The sequence below is a fragment of the Camelina sativa genome, chromosome 4 (genome assembly GCF_030686135.1).
Source record: "Camelina sativa cultivar CO46 ecotype springtype chromosome 4, ASM3068613v1".
NCBI classification, from domain to species: domain Eukaryota; kingdom Viridiplantae; phylum Streptophyta; class Magnoliopsida; order Brassicales; family Brassicaceae; genus Camelina; species Camelina sativa.
Window position 1 is genome coordinate 21,710,432 of NC_141883.1, and position 17,146 is coordinate 21,727,577.

General features: G+C 33.4%; 5 protein-coding genes and 2 non-coding genes across 7 annotated transcripts; all 7 read right to left on the reverse strand.

The window, feature by feature from the left end:
* Positions 1-2,521: 2,521 nt before the first annotated feature.
* On the reverse strand, positions 2,522-3,266 carry LOC104780905 (uncharacterized). Its single transcript, XM_010505447.3, has one exon. It carries the CDS (start codon positions 3,088-3,090, stop codon positions 2,629-2,631), a length of 462 nt encoding a protein of 153 aa, XP_010503749.1. The 5' UTR covers positions 3,091-3,266; the 3' UTR covers positions 2,522-2,628.
* Positions 3,267-5,670: 2,404 nt separating this feature from the next.
* Positions 5,671-6,475, reverse strand: LOC104780906 (uncharacterized protein At3g50808-like). Its single transcript, XM_010505448.2, has 3 exons — positions 6,263-6,475; positions 5,911-6,141; positions 5,671-5,811 (listed from the first exon to the last, which is right to left on the reverse strand). The coding sequence occupies exons 1-3, from the start codon at positions 6,473-6,475 to the stop codon at positions 5,671-5,673; spliced, it is 585 nt and encodes a 194-aa protein (XP_010503750.2).
* Positions 6,476-6,823: 348 nt separating this feature from the next.
* On the reverse strand, positions 6,824-8,089 carry LOC104780907 (CASP-like protein ARALYDRAFT_485429). The gene is made up of 4 exons (XM_010505450.3): positions 7,950-8,089; positions 7,715-7,859; positions 7,240-7,372; positions 6,824-7,147 (listed from the first exon to the last, which is right to left on the reverse strand). The coding sequence occupies exons 2-4, from the start codon at positions 7,834-7,836 to the stop codon at positions 6,947-6,949; spliced, it is 456 nt and encodes a 151-aa protein (XP_010503752.1). The 5' UTR covers positions 7,837-7,859; positions 7,950-8,089; the 3' UTR covers positions 6,824-6,946.
* Positions 8,090-9,717: 1,628 nt separating this feature from the next.
* LOC104780908 (oxygen-evolving enhancer protein 1-2, chloroplastic) lies at positions 9,718-11,350 on the reverse strand. The gene is made up of 3 exons (XM_010505451.3): positions 10,945-11,350; positions 10,401-10,694; positions 9,718-10,302 (listed from the first exon to the last, which is right to left on the reverse strand). Exons 1-3 carry the CDS (start codon positions 11,197-11,199, stop codon positions 9,841-9,843), a joined length of 1,011 nt encoding a protein of 336 aa, XP_010503753.1. The 5' UTR covers positions 11,200-11,350; the 3' UTR covers positions 9,718-9,840.
* Positions 11,351-12,250: 900 nt separating this feature from the next.
* On the reverse strand, positions 12,251-12,320 carry LOC147946067 (small nucleolar RNA Z105). The gene has a single exon (XR_015598001.1). It is a non-coding gene; the product is annotated as a small nucleolar RNA Z105 (small nucleolar RNA).
* An 80-nt stretch (positions 12,321-12,400) lies between these two features.
* LOC147946068 (small nucleolar RNA SNOR75) lies at positions 12,401-12,487 on the reverse strand. Its single transcript, XR_015597992.1, has one exon. It is a non-coding gene; the product is annotated as a small nucleolar RNA SNOR75 (small nucleolar RNA).
* A 1,630-nt stretch (positions 12,488-14,117) lies between these two features.
* On the reverse strand, positions 14,118-16,135 carry LOC104780909 (cold-regulated 413 plasma membrane protein 2-like). Its single transcript, XM_010505452.3, has 4 exons — positions 15,620-16,135; positions 14,939-15,046; positions 14,781-14,851; positions 14,118-14,677 (listed from the first exon to the last, which is right to left on the reverse strand). The coding sequence occupies exons 1-4, from the start codon at positions 15,799-15,801 to the stop codon at positions 14,424-14,426; spliced, it is 615 nt and encodes a 204-aa protein (XP_010503754.2). The 5' UTR covers positions 15,802-16,135; the 3' UTR covers positions 14,118-14,423.
* Positions 16,136-17,146: the final 1,011 nt, after the last annotated feature.

Below are 17,146 nucleotides of genomic sequence, written 5' to 3' on the forward strand. Positions count from 1 at the left end.
AAATGAAAGACGCAAATCTTGCTCACCAAACGCAGTCCCAGAGCAAATCAAACATCCATTGAAGCAAAAAATCGAAGGGATGAGAGTAGAAGAAGATGATGAAGAGAGATGAGGTCTCACAATAGTTCTGAGATTTGGATTTGCTCTTAGACTCTCTATTTTTTTTTTTTCTTGGTTGGGGTTGGTTTTGGGGTTTGTGAAGGATGGGATTCTCGGTCTTTGATTTTTTTTTTTTTGAAGTCTCATGCGTATCCATAACCCAATAAGATAAACCCGAATAAGACTCTCTAAAATGGGTACCCGAACCATTTAAAACCCATGAAATTTTAACATAATAATCAGATCTTTGGATTTCTTATTTTTCATGGTCCCGGGTACCCATCGGGTTAAAACCCATTCTTAACATCCCTACCCACACTGATTATTATCTATTATTTAGTAAACGTGTACAATGATTTTTTGTTGGATCAGTTGGTAGTAAATATTGTTTGTTTAAACCGCAGGTGGCATGTTCGATGCCATCATTTACCGTTTTTTTTACCTTCTTCCTGCATATAGTATACTTATGTATTAAATTTTAGATATATTAATAATATGTGCCCCAGGTTCAAAACTCTCCTGGATCCGCCACTGGATGAGCTACTCATTGAAACAAGAGATGAACTACGACGAGCGGCTATAATATGAGTAATAAAATAATCAGAAATCCCACACACAAAAAAAAGAAGGAAAAAAATAGAGGATAGAGATGTAAAATTATACCCTTGTGTACTCCACTGCAAACGACAAAGTTATTAGCCATGTATCCATCTCTTCCAAATACGTTAACGTTGGTCCAAGCGTTAGGTGAAAGTAGAACTCCTTGCTTTTCAGCTTTCTGAGAAACAACTTGACAGTGTTTCCCTCTCAAAGACGAGAGAGCCTAGACAAAATCCGAGTCTTCTGAGATAGTTCCCACAATAAGCACCAAATTTGATGGTTCACGATGATCAATCACCCAAAATCAACTTCTTTGTAAATACTCTCTAAAACACAAGATATGCAAGAAATATCTTTAAAATGATCTTATGTAACTAATATATGTTGTAGTCATAAATAAAAATAATATATATTTATGAAAATAAATTATTTCATGGATTACATTTGTTTTTTAAGAAAAATTATAAAAACAAAAAAAAGCAAAGAAATTTCAATTTATATTTGTATTTTTAAATAGTAATTACGCTAAAATAAGTATTTAAAATTCTAAAATGCAATAATTACAATTGTTTGACTAAATTGTATTACTATATATTTATGCAAAATTGAATATTAATAAGTAGCTTTTTAATGTATTTACTTTGAACAAATCTTCTATTGCAAAAGAAAATACATGTTCATAAATTATATGTCAAAAAGCGTGAACAACACAAAATTTAGTTATGTTCTTACCTAAAATTTTTGGATGATAGAAATTTTCTAATAGTTAATTATTTAAAAAAACAGTTATGGGACATAAATTTTTTTATGGGTAAGGACGAGTTGAAACATGACAGAACAAGACGGGATGGGACGAGATGTCTTTGCCATTCTAAAATAATTATGTGTAAGTTATATACATGCAATAGTCCAAATTAAAACTAAATAAAATCTGATATTTGGATTTAACACCTTAAAACATAACACTATCGCTTAAAAACTGCAAAACAATCATTATATATATGATATCGTGCAAAAGATTAACGATGTCTAAACAACGTACTTATTTAAATATGTTTTAACATTTATTAAACCAAATATACTACTCAACACTATTTAGAATTTTGAAATTATAAAAATACACGTAAACCAAAACATTTTATGCTTTTGGAATAACATAAATTAATTATAACATGTGTATCACTTAGTTTGCAATTAAAGTCTTTGGTTAATTTGTTTAACAAACATTACTCTTTGTATATACATTTTACATTTTTAACCCAGTTCAGTGGCTAGGTCAGCCCATTAAGACTACAGATAGAAGTTGGTGGGTTTTTTTTCCCTCAATATTTTGTATATATTAAAGAGGTCGGTTCACATGTAGCAATTAGATAAGAAATGAGTTGCATTCAAAATGTTTTGGGTGCAGTTGAAATTTAAAAGTCTGGATGTACCAATTATTACATTAAGAACTACAAAAAAATCGAATATATTTATAAATAATAATTTTGTATCGAGTATGCTGAATGATGAAACAATGACATTAAATCTTGAATTTTTTTTTTGTCTGCACCAATAGGAATAATGGTTTTTAATGGTATATCTGATTTTGGTTTTTAAGAACGCCAAAGTTTTCATCTAAAGTGTGATTAAAGATTTGAGAATTGAGGGCTAAAACGTAAACAAAGCAAAATAGTTCATAACGCGGTGTTGACCAAGAAAAGCCATAGAGAATGGCAGAATGCTATTTGCCTATGCAACTGTAATTTATTTAGTAGCTTTTGAACACTTCATCCACGTGAAGTCAGTCTCTCAAATTTGGCTATTTCTATGTAGTTGTGGATTAAATAGCGAAATCAACTTTATATCTCTTTAAGGTAAAAAGAAGAAAAGGTCAAAGTTTCTAATTACAAATTTTTACACATTTTACTAACCAAATTTACCCCCTCCCTACTCAGCTATGGAACTCAACTCCACCGTAAACTTACTCCTCCCTTTACCACCACCACCACATCCTCTTCCACCGCAGCTATTTCTCTTTACTCTCTTAACTCTACACTCACCAACAACATCTTCACCGTTATAACTCAAACCGCCTCCACCGTTTTTAGCAAGCGCGGAGCTAGCTTTAACCGCTAAAGCCGCCATTTCTTCAGCTCTTAATGGATGATTAAGCCATGTCAAGGGTAAGACAAAGTATAACTCTCCTGGTCGAAGATCCTCGCTACCAGCAACCGCTAAAACGGCGTCGTCGAAGTCCATATCGTCTGAGTTACAAACGAAGCTCGTAGGATTCTTTTGAAGAATCTGCCACACTTTCACCGGCGTTGAGAACTCTTGTAACGTTCCGTCTGGTAATATCAGCTTCGCCGTCTCCGTTCTCCCAGATTCACGTGAACCGCAAGCTCCCATGTTTTTAGTATAATTTCCTTGTACGTAACCTTTGTGTTTGCCTCTGAATGTAATAACTTGCTGAGTTGACTCGTGACTTTAGAAAGTTTTGTAGATAGATAGATAGATAGATAGATAGAAGGATCAGAAAGAGAAGATTTCGTTTGTGTTTTGAAAGAGATACAAACTACTCGTGGGGCTTTATATATATACAAGAAGAAGAATAAGAACAAGTGAGCCTCGTGATTCGGAAACTTCAAGTAACGTTAGATTTTTGTCGTGTAGTGTTCACAATCAGACAGCACAGCTCACGTAATATTATTGTCTAGCATTAAACTACAAAACTACCCTTATCACTAGGCTTAATATAGAGAAAATTTAAAGGGTATCTTGGGGATCGTGGAGATAAAGTCGTGGCGAAGAAGGAGAGAAGAAAGGAGCAAATTGTCCACGTGGCAAACATAAGAGAGTGTGAGACAGAATCAGAAAGGAGACAAGCTTAGGTGGCCGGAGGTTTGATCTCCGGCGGATGGGGTGCATGAAGCTCGGGTTATGGAGCATCACGTGAAGGCAATAAGGATGAAGCATGGGTAGGGACCAAACGGGTCGGTTCAGGTCCCATTTAGATACATTCGGTTGCGTGGCTCACCTAACTAGAGATTCGGGTCCTCATATTAACTCTATGTACTGTACGTGCATCCATTTTTATTAGTATAATTAATTTTTCGATATATATGAACGTGCATCAATAATGTGAATTCAACTCGGAATTATTGTGTTGTCTATATGGTCCAGAACGCTGTATCGAATTTTTTGTTACGTATTAAATATTTTAAGTAAGATCGATTTGTTGAAGAATATCGCTTTCTGTTGAGCTTTTTTAAAAGATAACTGTTTTTGTAATATCTATAAAGTCGAATCCTTGTGTAACCAAACACAATAAATTAAATCGTAAGCTTCAATTATATGAAGTTACGAACCTCTATTATTCCTTACCACTTTGTACTTTTCCCCCAAAAAGAAATCTATTTTAGTTAACTATTTAACTATTTAAATAGATAGTATGTTATGTTTTTTCATATATGTTGTCTAGGATTAGGATCACCCAAGTTTCACCCGAACTTTATTTTCTAGTATGTACGCATGATAATTGAAGACAATAAAAGTGATTTTGTCCGATTTCGTTCTCTTCTGATCTTTTATAAATAATCAGAAAGAACTAGTCTCAATTCATTAGTACATTGCAATAATACGGTGTTTATACTATTGTTTAGTGTGACAGAATGTGCCTGCAATAATGAGACTATTTTCTAAATAATAAAAAATGCGGTGGTTTGGTCGATGAAGATTAGTAAACCAATGCTTTCGATAAAGTCGTGGATAAGGAGCCTCCAAGTTAGCAAAGAAGAATCTTAGAGAGCAGATGGATCGAGAGAGGATCCTCCAAAAGTAAAAGGAAGATCAACAAATCCTACAAAAACATGTTAGCCGATGATAGCCTCCACATTTTTTTCTTTTTAAAAAATTGCTTTCGTCAATTTTTACTATCAAAACAGATATTTTAGTAACATCCTGTATTTATACACAACAAGTTAGTCTTTCATAAAATTTCAACTCGAAACCATGCAATGAACACATTCGACATTTATGCAATGATATAAATATAAACCCTTCAAGTTTTTTTGTCTATATCTTATAAAAGTTATTGATTTTGAATTTCATACTTGTGGTCTTTTTGAGGTAAAATAGACATGTGATATTGGATAATAATAATAATAGTATGTAATTAATAACATGTAAAGTCTTCAGAAACATACTAAGGACTAAGGAGTAAGGACTAAGGGGATCATCACAGACTTCACAGTCAATCATACACACGCGTACAAAAACTACTAACTTCGATGGTACGATATCTTGATAGGTTGATACTGAATGGTAAGATGCAGTAATTTGAAATAAATTGGATAATTAATATAACAAATTTATTTCAATCACTACATATCATTGATATGAGAGGTTGATAAATTGAGTGTTGTTAACAAATTTATGGTGTGCTGTCCCACACGCCAATATAATTTATTTTATTTTGGTTCATCAAGTCTATTGAATTCTACATGTTTCAATTTTTAAACACAGACAAACTTATAGTATTTAATTACACATTCGCATGAACAATTAATACAAGGAGATTCTGATAAGTAAGCAACACAATGAATTATCATTATTTCCACGTGAAACACATTAAACTATTTATACTTGTCGTTAAACTATTCTAAATTAGAGGGTTACGAAACTTGTTTAGTCATGAAACACAAAACTACAAAAAAAAAAAAAAAAAAAAAAAAAAAAAAACTAAAACAGTCCAACCAAGAAATAAATAAAATAACTCTTATTAAGATTATATGATTTAAACATGCATAATTTGTTATAATATTGAATTCATGTTTTCATAATAAATTCATCTATTAAACCTTAAAAAGAGAAAAGAAAAAGCAAACATGTTATACACATGTCTAAAATCTCAGATAAAAAACTCATAAAATACCAATAAAATCATCGATATATATATAAATCGTTTTGGAATTTGAATTGAAACCCTAGCTAGAAGAATGGAGCTCTATGTGGACTCCCTTTTCTCCTATGTCGTTTCTTCTTCACCGGTTCAACAGTCTCTTCCGAATCATCAGTAATCTCTAAATTCTCCATCAGATCATCAAGTTGTGACCCAAGAATGCTCCTTAACTGTCAAATTTTACGATACACAATGTTAAACATAAAAACAAAAAGTATTACGGACTTTAAAAAATATAAGAACCAAAACAAGACAAATAATATATATACCTTGCATTCCATTGAACAGAACAAAGCAGAAGAAGCAGCGTCAAGTTCCCATTCACAAACTTGGCATCTACGCGAAACATTGTTTCTAAAACGATGATTATCATCACCACGTCTCTGGTTTATATAAACGATCGGAAACCCGTTGATCTTATATGTATGTATATTACATAAATCCATGTATCTTGACATCGTCTCTTTTTTAACTCCTGTCTGGTACGAACTTCTATACGTCTGCATACAATGTCATCAAACACACAATAAATCATTGTTAGATTTTGTTTTTTTGACCAATGTGGGAACATATATAATAATAAAGCAAAAAAATTGAAATTATTATAGAAGAAATTGTTACTTGAATCAAAGTGTGGCTTTTGTGGTCGTTCTCTTTGTAGCAAGTATAGCAAAAAGGTGTGATCATACAATCGCAACAGAAGTAACATCGTTTTTGTTTGGGGTGTTGATTGCATGATTCATAGAAAACCTTCGCCTTCATCATCTCAATAAGCCATCGATGCTTTCTGATGCAGCTTAGAACTTCAACAGTTTCTTCCATACTTTCTACCATTATAGGACCGATATGTGTTTATGGAAGCAATTCAATTTTTTACTTGTGTAACTTTTTTTGTAATAATGATGTTCTTCCTCAATTTTTTTTACTTTTATAGAGCAATATAGAGTTTCCAAAATACTGATTAGGATCTTTTCCAAAACAGAACAGGAAAACGTGAGAGCTTCTCTTTAATCTGAAATTGGTGAGATTATTGGGCTTATATTAAGGTTGGAGAAAGTCTCGGGCCATTAAGGTTTTCAAAATAAACTGCTACTTGAAACGTCGTCGTTCCATTATAACTATTATATCACATAGAAATTATACAATGCAATTGCAATGTAAATAATAATAGATCAAACACCATTTTGTTGTAAAGTTATATAAACTGGTAAAATTTATTTCATATTAACAGACATGACTAGAGAGTTGTATGTAAACTGTACATGATCCATGTCCTATGATTATGATTCCTATCTGTAGTTAATGTTAATAGTATAAAGAAGGCAAACTCCAAAAATTGAAAAGAGCTGAAGCAAGTAACAGAAACCAACACAAGAAAGCCAATGCGGCCGAGACTTGGTATTGGTTACAGAGGCTACCATGACAGGCTTGTCCACCCGCAGAGGAAAGCAGTTCTGCTGCACTAGCTATAGAACAAGCCATACCCAAAGAGAGAAACGAGAGTACCTGTTACAACAATGAAGAGGATCACACCATTAAGAAGAAATCACATATCTGTCTTTCCGGGTTTAGGAATATGAGAGGCAAACTCAGCTTACGAAATCACCGGCGACGACGATGGAAATTAGTCTAAATTCTTGAGGAAGAAGTTTCACTAAGACAGAGTATGTATCGGTTAATGCAAGTAAGATGCTCCATGGAGTTACAACTGCCATCACAGTCGCCAAATAGCTATAACACAAACAGATGAGGACACATATTAAAATCAGTCCTTGTGAATTGGTTTAATTCACCAAATCAACAACTAACTAAACAATCAGAAACCATAACACCAAACCAAACCCTAAGAAACAAAACTTTTGATTCAATCAAAACCCCAAACTCAATATATTTGATTCAAACTTCAAAATTCTAGCAAATTAAGGTATTGATTAAACAAGCCCATATCAAAAGTTTACTCCTTTTTTTTTTATTTTGATGATCAATTAATCAATTCGATAGTTAACGAAGAAAATTACAGAACCCAGAACCCAAAATCCAAAATTTAACAAGAATTCGAGGGGAAGTTTTTACCAGAAGGTGTAGAAATCGTAATCGACGCACATGAAGATCAACGAAGCAGCTGAGAAAATGGTTTGGCCGAAACGGAGAGCCAAGCTGGCGCTAGAGCCGAATGATCCCGGCACATTCTCCATCCGATTTCAAACCTACTTCGGCTCTTCATCATCATCCACAAGCAAACTCCTCAACTCATTTTCTCCAGAAGAAAAAACAAAAAAAAAAAGAGAGAAAGGCAAAAAGGTCATACCTGTAAACGCCAAATGGACCTTGTGTGTCCGTTTCCTCTTTATTCTTCTCTTTTTCTTTGCTCTGTTTTCACAAAATAAATTACTTTCATAAACTAAATATAATAATAGTAATACACTCACATTTTTGTAAGTCTTCTTTGTATTAAATATTTTACTTTACCAAAGCTTTTAAAAATAGTTCAATATTAATGAGAATATATTTGCCAGTCAAAAAGCCTTTTTGCAACTTTAATTAATTGGGTCATGTTTACCGAATTATAAAAAGATGGAATTATGTATTTAGAAAGAAATATTTTTGCATAAGATTTTTCTGTGATTACTCTTAATAATACAAAAAACGCAATTATTATCAAGAAACAGATGGAAACAAAACTGGCTGTTTTTAGTTGTTGATTCTGATTTATTTATATAATTGGTACTTCGTGTCATGATGACTTCTTTTTTTTTTTTTTATTGTGAGTGTATTCAAAGTTCAAACTACTAAATTTAAAACATTTTCATTTTAAAATACTTTCTTATTATACAATTTGAATTCTTGTGTACCTAAATTGACACTCTATGTGCTGGTATCATTAACAAACGTAGTCCGACCAACATAATAATAAAAATTTTAGTCAACTTATGTAATTATTATAAGCAGAATAAGGCAAAAACAAATACATTATACTAAAAACATACCATCACTCACACCCAACTCAATTTCACCTAAACAGCTAAACTCTAATCGTATCATATATAAATAAAGAATAAAAACAACTTAAGTTGTAACCTGTAGTTTTCACACAACTTGTAGTTGTAACTTGTTAACTAATACGTAACTCAAACTTCGTTGTCTCGTTCCAGCTTTCCAACCCATGTTCTATTTGTTACGGTTCATTAAACTCGCATGTATGTAGTAATTAAGGAAGTGATTAAACTAAAACTTTATTTCTCAGATTTATTTGCTGATATAGATTAATCGAGAATTGATTTTCATTAAAATGAAGATGAGTTTCCACAATTTTACAAGAGTTACAAAATTATAAAAATTACTCAATTTGACCATGCCAAACCCTTTTGGATCTCACATCCTTTAGTTATCTTACCACCCAAGTCGGTACCAAAACTATTGTATCCAAAAAAAAAAAAAACTATTGTATCACAACATAATACTCCAAAATCTTTTTGAACTTAACCATAAATCTCACAAAATCACCTATGATTTTTTTTCTCAATATTAAAAACTTCAAAATAATTGAAATATCTTAAAGTTAACTGAACTATTTTCAAATCTAAAATTCATCAAATTAATTAATAAATCTAATATTATTTTTTACTACAAACACAAAATATCCTTCTTTGTGTACCTTGCTTTTCACGTAGTGGATAATCCACCGATATGCCTTATATAAGCATTCCAAAATTCGGCAAGTTGATTTTGGCTATAATAGAAATAAGATGGTGAACAATGTTTTAGAAGGCGCCTTTACTCACCAAAACGCACCGCTCGTTTATCTGATTATCATATTATATATGAACTAATTTGATAACAAACACACTCCGACCTCATAATATTAATACAAATAAAACTTAATCCACTTTCTATTTATAATAAGAAATAACGTCAATAACGAAAATAATTCGACACATTTTCAAGTCCTACACTACAAATTCCAATTTTCATGATACACCATAACTTGTAATACGTTATTACTCTATTCGGCCGCTCGTTCCAATCTATGTTCCATTTGTTACGGTTCATTTAAGTTGCACGTAACTTCAAAGAAATTGATTTAACTAAAACTTGATTTCTCGAATTATTCACTGATCGATATATATTTTATTTATCGACCATTAGTAATTTATACTGAAAAATAAAAGGTTTCAATACAAGATCACAAATTATAAAAATCACTCAATCTGACCGTACCAAACCCCCTGGATCTTCACATCTTTAGGTACCTTAGCACCCAAGTCAGTATCCGACGGCTGAAGACTCTCAAACACTCCGATCACTTCACCTGTCTCCGGTTTGCTCTTTGTGATCTTCAATGTGATATCTCCAACAGACGCTGCTGTGTTCTTGACATTTTCCTTCGACAGCTCTTCCTCGTCTCCTCTTCCTCCCGCAGGCAAAGCCACTGCATTATCATACCCAGTGGATCCACCACGACCCTTTGGGTCCAAGAAGGACGAGCCACGGTATGATGGAACTAAGAACTTTCCACTGAAGTTTTCGGGTTTGCCTGAAGCCTCGAGCTGCTTAACCGTAAAGAGGAAGGGAACCCTTTCTCCTCCTGGAAGCTGAACTGTGACAGCTGCGTAATCGATCCCATCTGCTTCCTTGAACTTCACGCTTCCGTCTGAACCAACCTATAGTCAAATGACAACAATTCAAATTGACTTTAGTTTCTCTTGCGGTAGAAGCAAGAACGATAAACTGAGATTGGATCAAGTAATTGAAGACTAACCTCGAAGGGTCCTTCGATCTCATCGAGCGTGTAAGTGAGACGGGTCATGAGCTTGGTGTTTTGGAAATCCGGCGGCGCGTTCTTGCTGACGCTCTCTGCCTTGACGGTAAAGGAAGTGGGCTCAAAACAGAACTTCTTGCCTGTGTACTTACCAGGTTTGAACGAGAAAGTCTCAGAGCCACCGTCGATAGTAGGACACTGGTTCGCCGTACCGGTTCCCTTAACCTCCATGTAAGTCTTGCTCTGTATCTCGTCGTACGTTAGCCTCTTTGGTGCTCCCTCCGCACTTGCCCCCTTCATGTCCCATAAAATAATCTTAAAAATACTAAATCTTCCAACTAAACATGCAATTTAATCTACATAAATTGCTGTGGCATAACGAAACCACCTAAATGCTCAAATTGATTTTGATACGCACTAAGACAAAGTAGCTTAAGCTATAAGCCCTACCTAACACAAGTACACAACTTTTCAAGTTTGTTTCTTCGATAATATAGATTTTGTTAAGTTTGTGAGAATAATGAGTATATAGAGTTATATATACCGAGACGACAAGAGCAGAAGTGGCGAGAGTGAAACCAGCGATCTTGGCGGCTTCTGAGCATTTTCCAGCGAAGTCTTTCAGGTCAGACTGGAGAGAACAAGTGCGCCTGGCAGATGAAGACTCCAGACCAAAGGACTTAGCCACGGTTTGGTTTGATCGGAGATGAACGTTGCGAGAAGGAGAAGAAGAAGAAGAAGAAGCGGCGATCTTAGCCGGTTGAAGAAAAGTTGCGGCGGCTTGGAGAGAAGTTGCCATGGCGACAAGACAAGACTCAGATGTCTGTGTTTTGGTTGAGTTGATAATGCGAAGTTGAGTAGTAGTAAAGTAATAATCAGAGGAGAGATTTCGTTTCGCTAAGATAAGGTCGGATAAGTTTTTTAAATTTTCCTTTGGATTTGTTTTGAGGTATGGCTGATTGGTAGCCACGTGTCTATAGCTGATGTGGAAATTTCAGATACTGTACCAATATGAATTTAATGACGTGGACATAGCAAAAAACAATCGGAATAATTATTATGTCTCTGGAATATACAAGATCTTCTTGCTGCGATTTGGTTATTGCAACGATTCAAAACCGGTCTGGAACAAACCACAGGAGGAATAACCAACTATTCGGTTATAATCCTCGCCATATGCTTTAACCGGTCCGTAACATTTGATATTGAAACGCACAACAGGTAGCAATAGCACATTAGTTCTTTTTTATTCCGAGTCAAAACATAAGTTTAACACAAAATAAAAACAATTCTCTAATTTTGTCTAAAAACAATGGATACATTGAAAAGATGAGGACTGTTTATTGGCTAGATCAAACCAAGTAATACAATATGAAAATCATTGGTTAAGATAAGAAACATGATTGGAATGTAACAACACATACTACAAAATCAATTAAAAGCTTTATTTGATTATCCTCAAAAACATACAAGAATCAAATTTACAAGTGACATCTATCTATCAGAAGTTCCGCCCATCCACTTTAATGAACCATCCTACAGCCTTTTCTCGTTCCGCAGCTTGGGATTGAAATCACACATCTACGGCAATAACAAATAGCCAAAAAATCATATACATACCATGTCAAAAAGCCAAAAAAACAGAGTACATAAAGTTGGATTTGTATTATCAATGAAAATCAATTCTACACAAGGTGATACCTAGCAAATATACATTCACCAAAACACAAATTATTTGATAAATATTGTAATTCAATACGATCAAATAAATAAGAATATACAATAAAATCTGAATCATATGCGATTGGTTATAAGAAAATAAATTGTAATAAATTAAGAAATGAGGGCATTCAGAATGAGTAGGAGGTATATATTCATCATGAAAATCAGATGACAATAAAACAATCCTCATCATGCCTTTATTTTTCTTCTTTCAATTTTCCAAAACAATAAATCAAAAACAACTTTGAATACATTAACCAGGAAAAAAAAGAAGGGATTCCTCTCAGACAAATGCCTCGTTTGTCCCCATGATTTAATGAATGGATTTCATCGGACTCGTCATCTATGTTTCTTCATCACTGAGAAACCCCTTCTTCTTTTTTTTTTTTTTTACTAAAACTCGTATATCTAAGATCGTTATTAAAACCAAAATCCTAGACTAATGCTATGAAATCGAAAACAAAACTCAACAAGAAAACAGACATCGTAAAAAAAAAAAAATATATGAGAGACTGCGATTTTAATTTGTGATGAACTCAGAGTTCGGAGATGACTTTATGATTTATAAACGGCGGAGAGAGGACTCTATTTATAAGGAACCGAACTAGGGTTAGGGTTTTAGGACGTTCCCCCTTACTTATAAACGACATGAAGTTTAATTAATTTAATTTCAAACAGCGAGTAGTTCTCTTACTTATAAGGATTTAAAACGCTACTCATTGCGCACGTGAATACCTGAAATAGTTTGGTTAAAGAATATGACTAATATATCATGGTTTTTGTGGTTTTTAACCATGGTATAAGTGTGTTTTTGAGTCTTTTGATTTGTTTTCTAGGTTGTTTTTGAGTCTTTATAGGTTTAGGTATTCATTGGCACGGATGGAACACAAGGGAGCTAAAAGAGGATGATTTGGAGCATAATCAAAGCATGAAGGCTGATCAACGAAGCTCGAAGACGAGATCAAGACTATGCATCGACCGATGCAGTTGCCACAAACCAAACGGAAGTTGTTTCCACAAGCTTTAGACGATTTACAAAATTTGCCCAAGTTTCTCTTATTTGCAATTAAGGCTCAAGACGTGTTTTAGAGTTTTAATAGGATTTTTATGGTCATTGTTTAGACCTAAGTTTTATTCTACAACCAAAAGAGATATTGAGAGCTTTGGGAGAGACATCTGATTTCATTTGTAGAGAGAAGATTCTTGAACTCCTTTCTTACTTCTTAATATCAATTGCTTATTATTCAGAAAAGATGTTTTGTTCTACATTGAATATGTCTCAGTAGTTTGTTTGTTAGGTTAAGGGTTTTTCATAGAGTTTTTATGGTGCATTAGATCTGATATTTTAGGATTCATTATCTTTTATGATCTTCATCTTAGGTTGTTCTTCATATTAATTCTTGATTGATCACCTAGAATTAATACCTAGGAAAATAAATTGATATGAGAATAGAATTGATTTTCCTGATAAAACTTTTTGATGAACAAAATTATTTCTTGCAAAGAGATTTGATTTAATAATTTTATGAACAATCTAAACTTGTTTTTAAAGCTGATTTTTAACCTTGAATTTCGCAAAGAGATTTGGATTTTCTGGTTTTAAATTTAGATAATATTTGCAGTGAGAACTGATTTATTTTACAAGAGTGTTTAGAGTTCTAAATCTGATTTTTAATTGCTTGAATCCTATTATTTGACTGATTTAGTATTTCATAAATTCCTGAGAATTTCCCTAGGCCTAGCTCTTTGATCCCTTGAATTTACAACACCTTTAAATTCTGTTTTTGCATTGTTTTTAATTTAATAATTTGATTTGGCATAATTAAAAGATTAATAATCTATTGTGTGATCTAGAATCTCTGTGGATTCGACCCCTAGAATATTACAACTGCAAATCTGTTAGTATCATTAGAGTATTATAATTTGAGCATATGAGTGACCTGTCTGACTCTGCGGTGGATTTAATTTACACAAAAAAGAAGCCTAGTTTTCTAATTTATAAAACAGAGTGTATCGTTTATACGAAACAGAATCCATAAGCAATTTTTTTTTTACACAGAATATATATTTGAGAACGTTTGTTTTTCTTACACTAGGGTAGGTAGACAAACAAAGAGTTGAAGAATGAGATTCTGGAAACATTGACTAGGTATGTCCGTATGTAACATAATCAGAAGAAAAGAACACCAAAGAGATTCTTGCTCTGCTCGAGCTCGACGATGTAATACGCACGAAGTTTATTGGAGGCAGACGAGAGCAAGAAACACAGCTTTGCAGAATGGGAAGTAAAATGAGAGATGATTATGTGACACGGACGATTAGAGCCCAAACGGGGTAGACCAAAAGAAGGATGATCCCTAAAGTGTTCGACACTCCACGGGGCTGTGTGAACGAATTCCTAAACCCACCTGATGCTCGGATATGTTCTTGAAGAAGGTAACATCCGATGAAAAGGTTGATAACAGTACCAATCCAAGTTCCACGTATATGGTGAACAAGGAAATGTGGAGCAGCTACTAGCAGAAGGATCAAAGAACCCGGCATCTCAAGCCAATCTGCCAATTTCAACAACCACAACAACAAAAAAGTTTGAGACTTGAGATTTGTTTCAGCGATTAAGAAGGCACAACAACAAGACTTTTATGAAGAATTAATCACCTGGGAAATGCTTAGGGAAGAAAAGTCTGAGTACAACTGCAACGAAAGCAATCCATTTCCCAACATCTCCACTGATCATAACATCAAAATGAAAACTTTCAATTCAAATTTTATAGACTATTTTGTGCTCAACCTGCAATTGTTGGTTGTTTGTTTACCTGAGAAAGTTAAAGATGACACTAGGAAGGCTAAGGAAGATGTATGGTATTAAGAGTGATGTAAGCATCTTGGTTTTCCAATTAGTACGATCCAATATCAACAAGTATCTGCATCCAAAAATCACAAAAAACAAAACAAACAAAAAACGTTAAAGAAACATGGAATAACCAAGAATTACTGTAAATTGCAGCACAAGTAAGACAAAAATAAGCCCTTTTCAAGTCTGTGGTCTCTTAGTTTGAACCAATCAGATATAGTACTAGAAACACTAGGATTACAGCACATGTCCAGATAGTTTCAACCAATCTCAGAGATACTAGAAACAGTGGTATTACTGCAAATGTCCACAAATTAACAGAGAAGTGAAGCCAAAGTTATTCATTTTTGAATTGAGCTAACAGTAAGAATCTTACTGTAAGATTGAATTTTTCTTGGATTAATGTTTCAATAACAGAGTAACAAATCAGGTTGAATGATCATCAATCAGAGAGTCACTTGCATAATCAGTAACCACTGATCTCGAATTGACCCCAAAAAAAGAAAAAAAAAAAAATCAGCTTTTTTCGATTTCAACATGTAAACAAGTCACAAAATTAACCAAGTCATCGACTTGTCGAAGAACCCCCAGGAAAAAAAATCAGAGATGAATGGCGAATTGAGGAAAAGAATGAAAACTTTACATGGCAGAGAAGGAAGCGGTGAATTTGAGAAAAGAAACACCGAAGGCTAATCCACCACCGAGCTCATAAACATCGGCAAACAGTTTCTTCGCTGCGATCTTGAGTTCCTCTACGTCGGAATTGACCAGAGACAACGTATCAAGGTCCTCGGTCTTCATCGCTAGGTAATCCACACGCCCCATTAATTCGTTGTTCTTCCTCCTTCCTCCCTCACGCAGCCCGAATCAAATCGATCTTCGTTGTTTCGAATAACAATCAAGGTATCTCTCAGTCTCAGATTGTCTTCTGCTTTTTTTTTTTTCTTTGTCCCAATTTGTTTTTTAGTTTTTGGTTCTATTCAATCGTTCCTGGTTTATCGCCGCAAACCGATATGCGTCATGACGTGTAATTTTCTGATTGGATAATAAAGTTATTAGGTGAAGAGAATATTAAACCGACATGTGTCAGTTTATTCGGTTTGACCCCTAGTCCTTTGATTTTGCGCGTTTCTTTAGCTGCGTTGCGTGCCTTTATATTGTTTTCTTTGTTAGATAAGCTCGTTATTTTATATACACTACAACAAAAATGAGCTTCGGTCCCACACGAATAATGGTATTAAAAAGTTTTTGCAGTCCATTTGAAAACGCTGTATAATGAACAGCTATCAGTAGACCTTCCTTCTACCATTGTAGTTTTTATGTGTTATGGTAGATTAACCTATTATAGTGCTAAAAGTCTGTTATTTTATATTATTAGGTATTTCCTCACGTAACGCGTGGATTGTGGTGTAGTTGGCACTTTCTTATTTTTTTTGGTCTTTTTCATTTTCTCTTTTGTATTATTTCGTTTTAATTAGGCATATACGGGCTTCACTGTCAATTGTATTTATACACTATATGTTTATACCATTTCGTTTAGATGTGTATAATTGTGGTGTTTATTTTTTATGAATTATGAGGATGTTGTTTCTTGCTTTTGAGGATCCAATCTTATCATTGATTGATATTGTTCCCAATACATTTATTGTATTTTAGATTTTCTAATTAAATGCTTATGTAAACTCTTCATATGTTGATGTTGCAATAATAAGTTACTTTTTAAAAATAATTATATTCCGTGTAAGTGATTATGTTTGTATGCCCATGTTTTGGTCTAATATCAATAAGATCATTTCTGTTTTTCTTTAGTTGGCTTTGAAACCAATTTTGAGTTAAGCAAATAATGGGTCGAATTATGGTGTTAATAAGTAATATGAATTCTTATGTATATATATTGTATATATGTGACTATAAGTTTAGCTAACTAAAAAATTCTGTAATATTTAAATATAATCTTGAACATATATATATATATATTTATTATTTGTGGGAGGAATGTATGGAATTATTGGATAGAAATTATTTTGAGTTAAATGACCTTTATGCCTTTAAAGTGAGTTAAATATTAATACATTTTTATATGTGTCTTGACCTTTTTAAAAAGGAATACCAAGTGTTTCCTTCCAAATTTGAAGTGACATAGTATTTTAGTTTTCTTATATGATTTTAT

What these genes read in the sequence shown, in the direction of transcription:
- LOC104780905 (XM_010505447.3), bottom strand. Translation starts at nt 3,090, where the DNA reads ATGGGAGCTTGCGGTTCACGTGAATCTGGGAGAACGGAGACGGCGAAG.
- LOC104780906 (XM_010505448.2), bottom strand. Translation starts at nt 6,475, where the DNA reads ATGGTAGAAAGTATGGAAGAAACTGTTGAAGTTCTAAGCTGCATCAGA. An exon ending in AAAGCCACACTTTGATTCAA is followed by an intron (nt 6,142 to 6,262) that starts GTAACAATTTCT and finishes CATTGTATGCAG; the next exon opens with ACGTATAGAAGTTCGTACCA. An exon ending in TCTGTTCAATGGAATGCAAG is followed by an intron (nt 5,812 to 5,910) that starts GTATATATATTA and finishes AAAATTTGACAG; the next exon opens with TTAAGGAGCATTCTTGGGTC.
- LOC104780907 (XM_010505450.3), bottom strand. Translation starts at nt 7,836, where the DNA reads ATGGAGAATGTGCCGGGATCATTCGGCTCTAGCGCCAGCTTGGCTCTC. An exon ending in TACGATTTCTACACCTTCTG is followed by an intron (nt 7,373 to 7,714) that starts GTAAAAACTTCC and finishes TTTGTGTTATAG; the next exon opens with CTATTTGGCGACTGTGATGG. An exon ending in TCGTCGTCGCCGGTGATTTC is followed by an intron (nt 7,148 to 7,239) that starts GTAAGCTGAGTT and finishes TTGTTGTAACAG; the next exon opens with GTACTCTCGTTTCTCTCTTT.
- LOC104780908 (XM_010505451.3), bottom strand. Translation starts at nt 11,199, where the DNA reads ATGGCAACTTCTCTCCAAGCCGCCGCAACTTTTCTTCAACCGGCTAAG. An exon ending in CTTCTGCTCTTGTCGTCTCG is followed by an intron (nt 10,695 to 10,944) that starts GTATATATAACT and finishes TGGGACATGAAG; the next exon opens with GGGGCAAGTGCGGAGGGAGC. An exon ending in AGATCGAAGGACCCTTCGAG is followed by an intron (nt 10,303 to 10,400) that starts GTTAGTCTTCAA and finishes ATTTGACTATAG; the next exon opens with GTTGGTTCAGACGGAAGCGT.
- LOC104780909 (XM_010505452.3), bottom strand. Translation starts at nt 15,801, where the DNA reads ATGGGGCGTGTGGATTACCTAGCGATGAAGACCGAGGACCTTGATACG. An exon ending in ACCGCTTCCTTCTCTGCCAT is followed by an intron (nt 15,047 to 15,619) that starts GTAAAGTTTTCA and finishes TTTTGGATGCAG; the next exon opens with ATACTTGTTGATATTGGATC. An exon ending in CTTCCCTAAGCATTTCCCAG is followed by an intron (nt 14,678 to 14,780) that starts GTGATTAATTCT and finishes TGAAATTGGCAG; the next exon opens with ATTGGCTTGAGATGCCGGGT.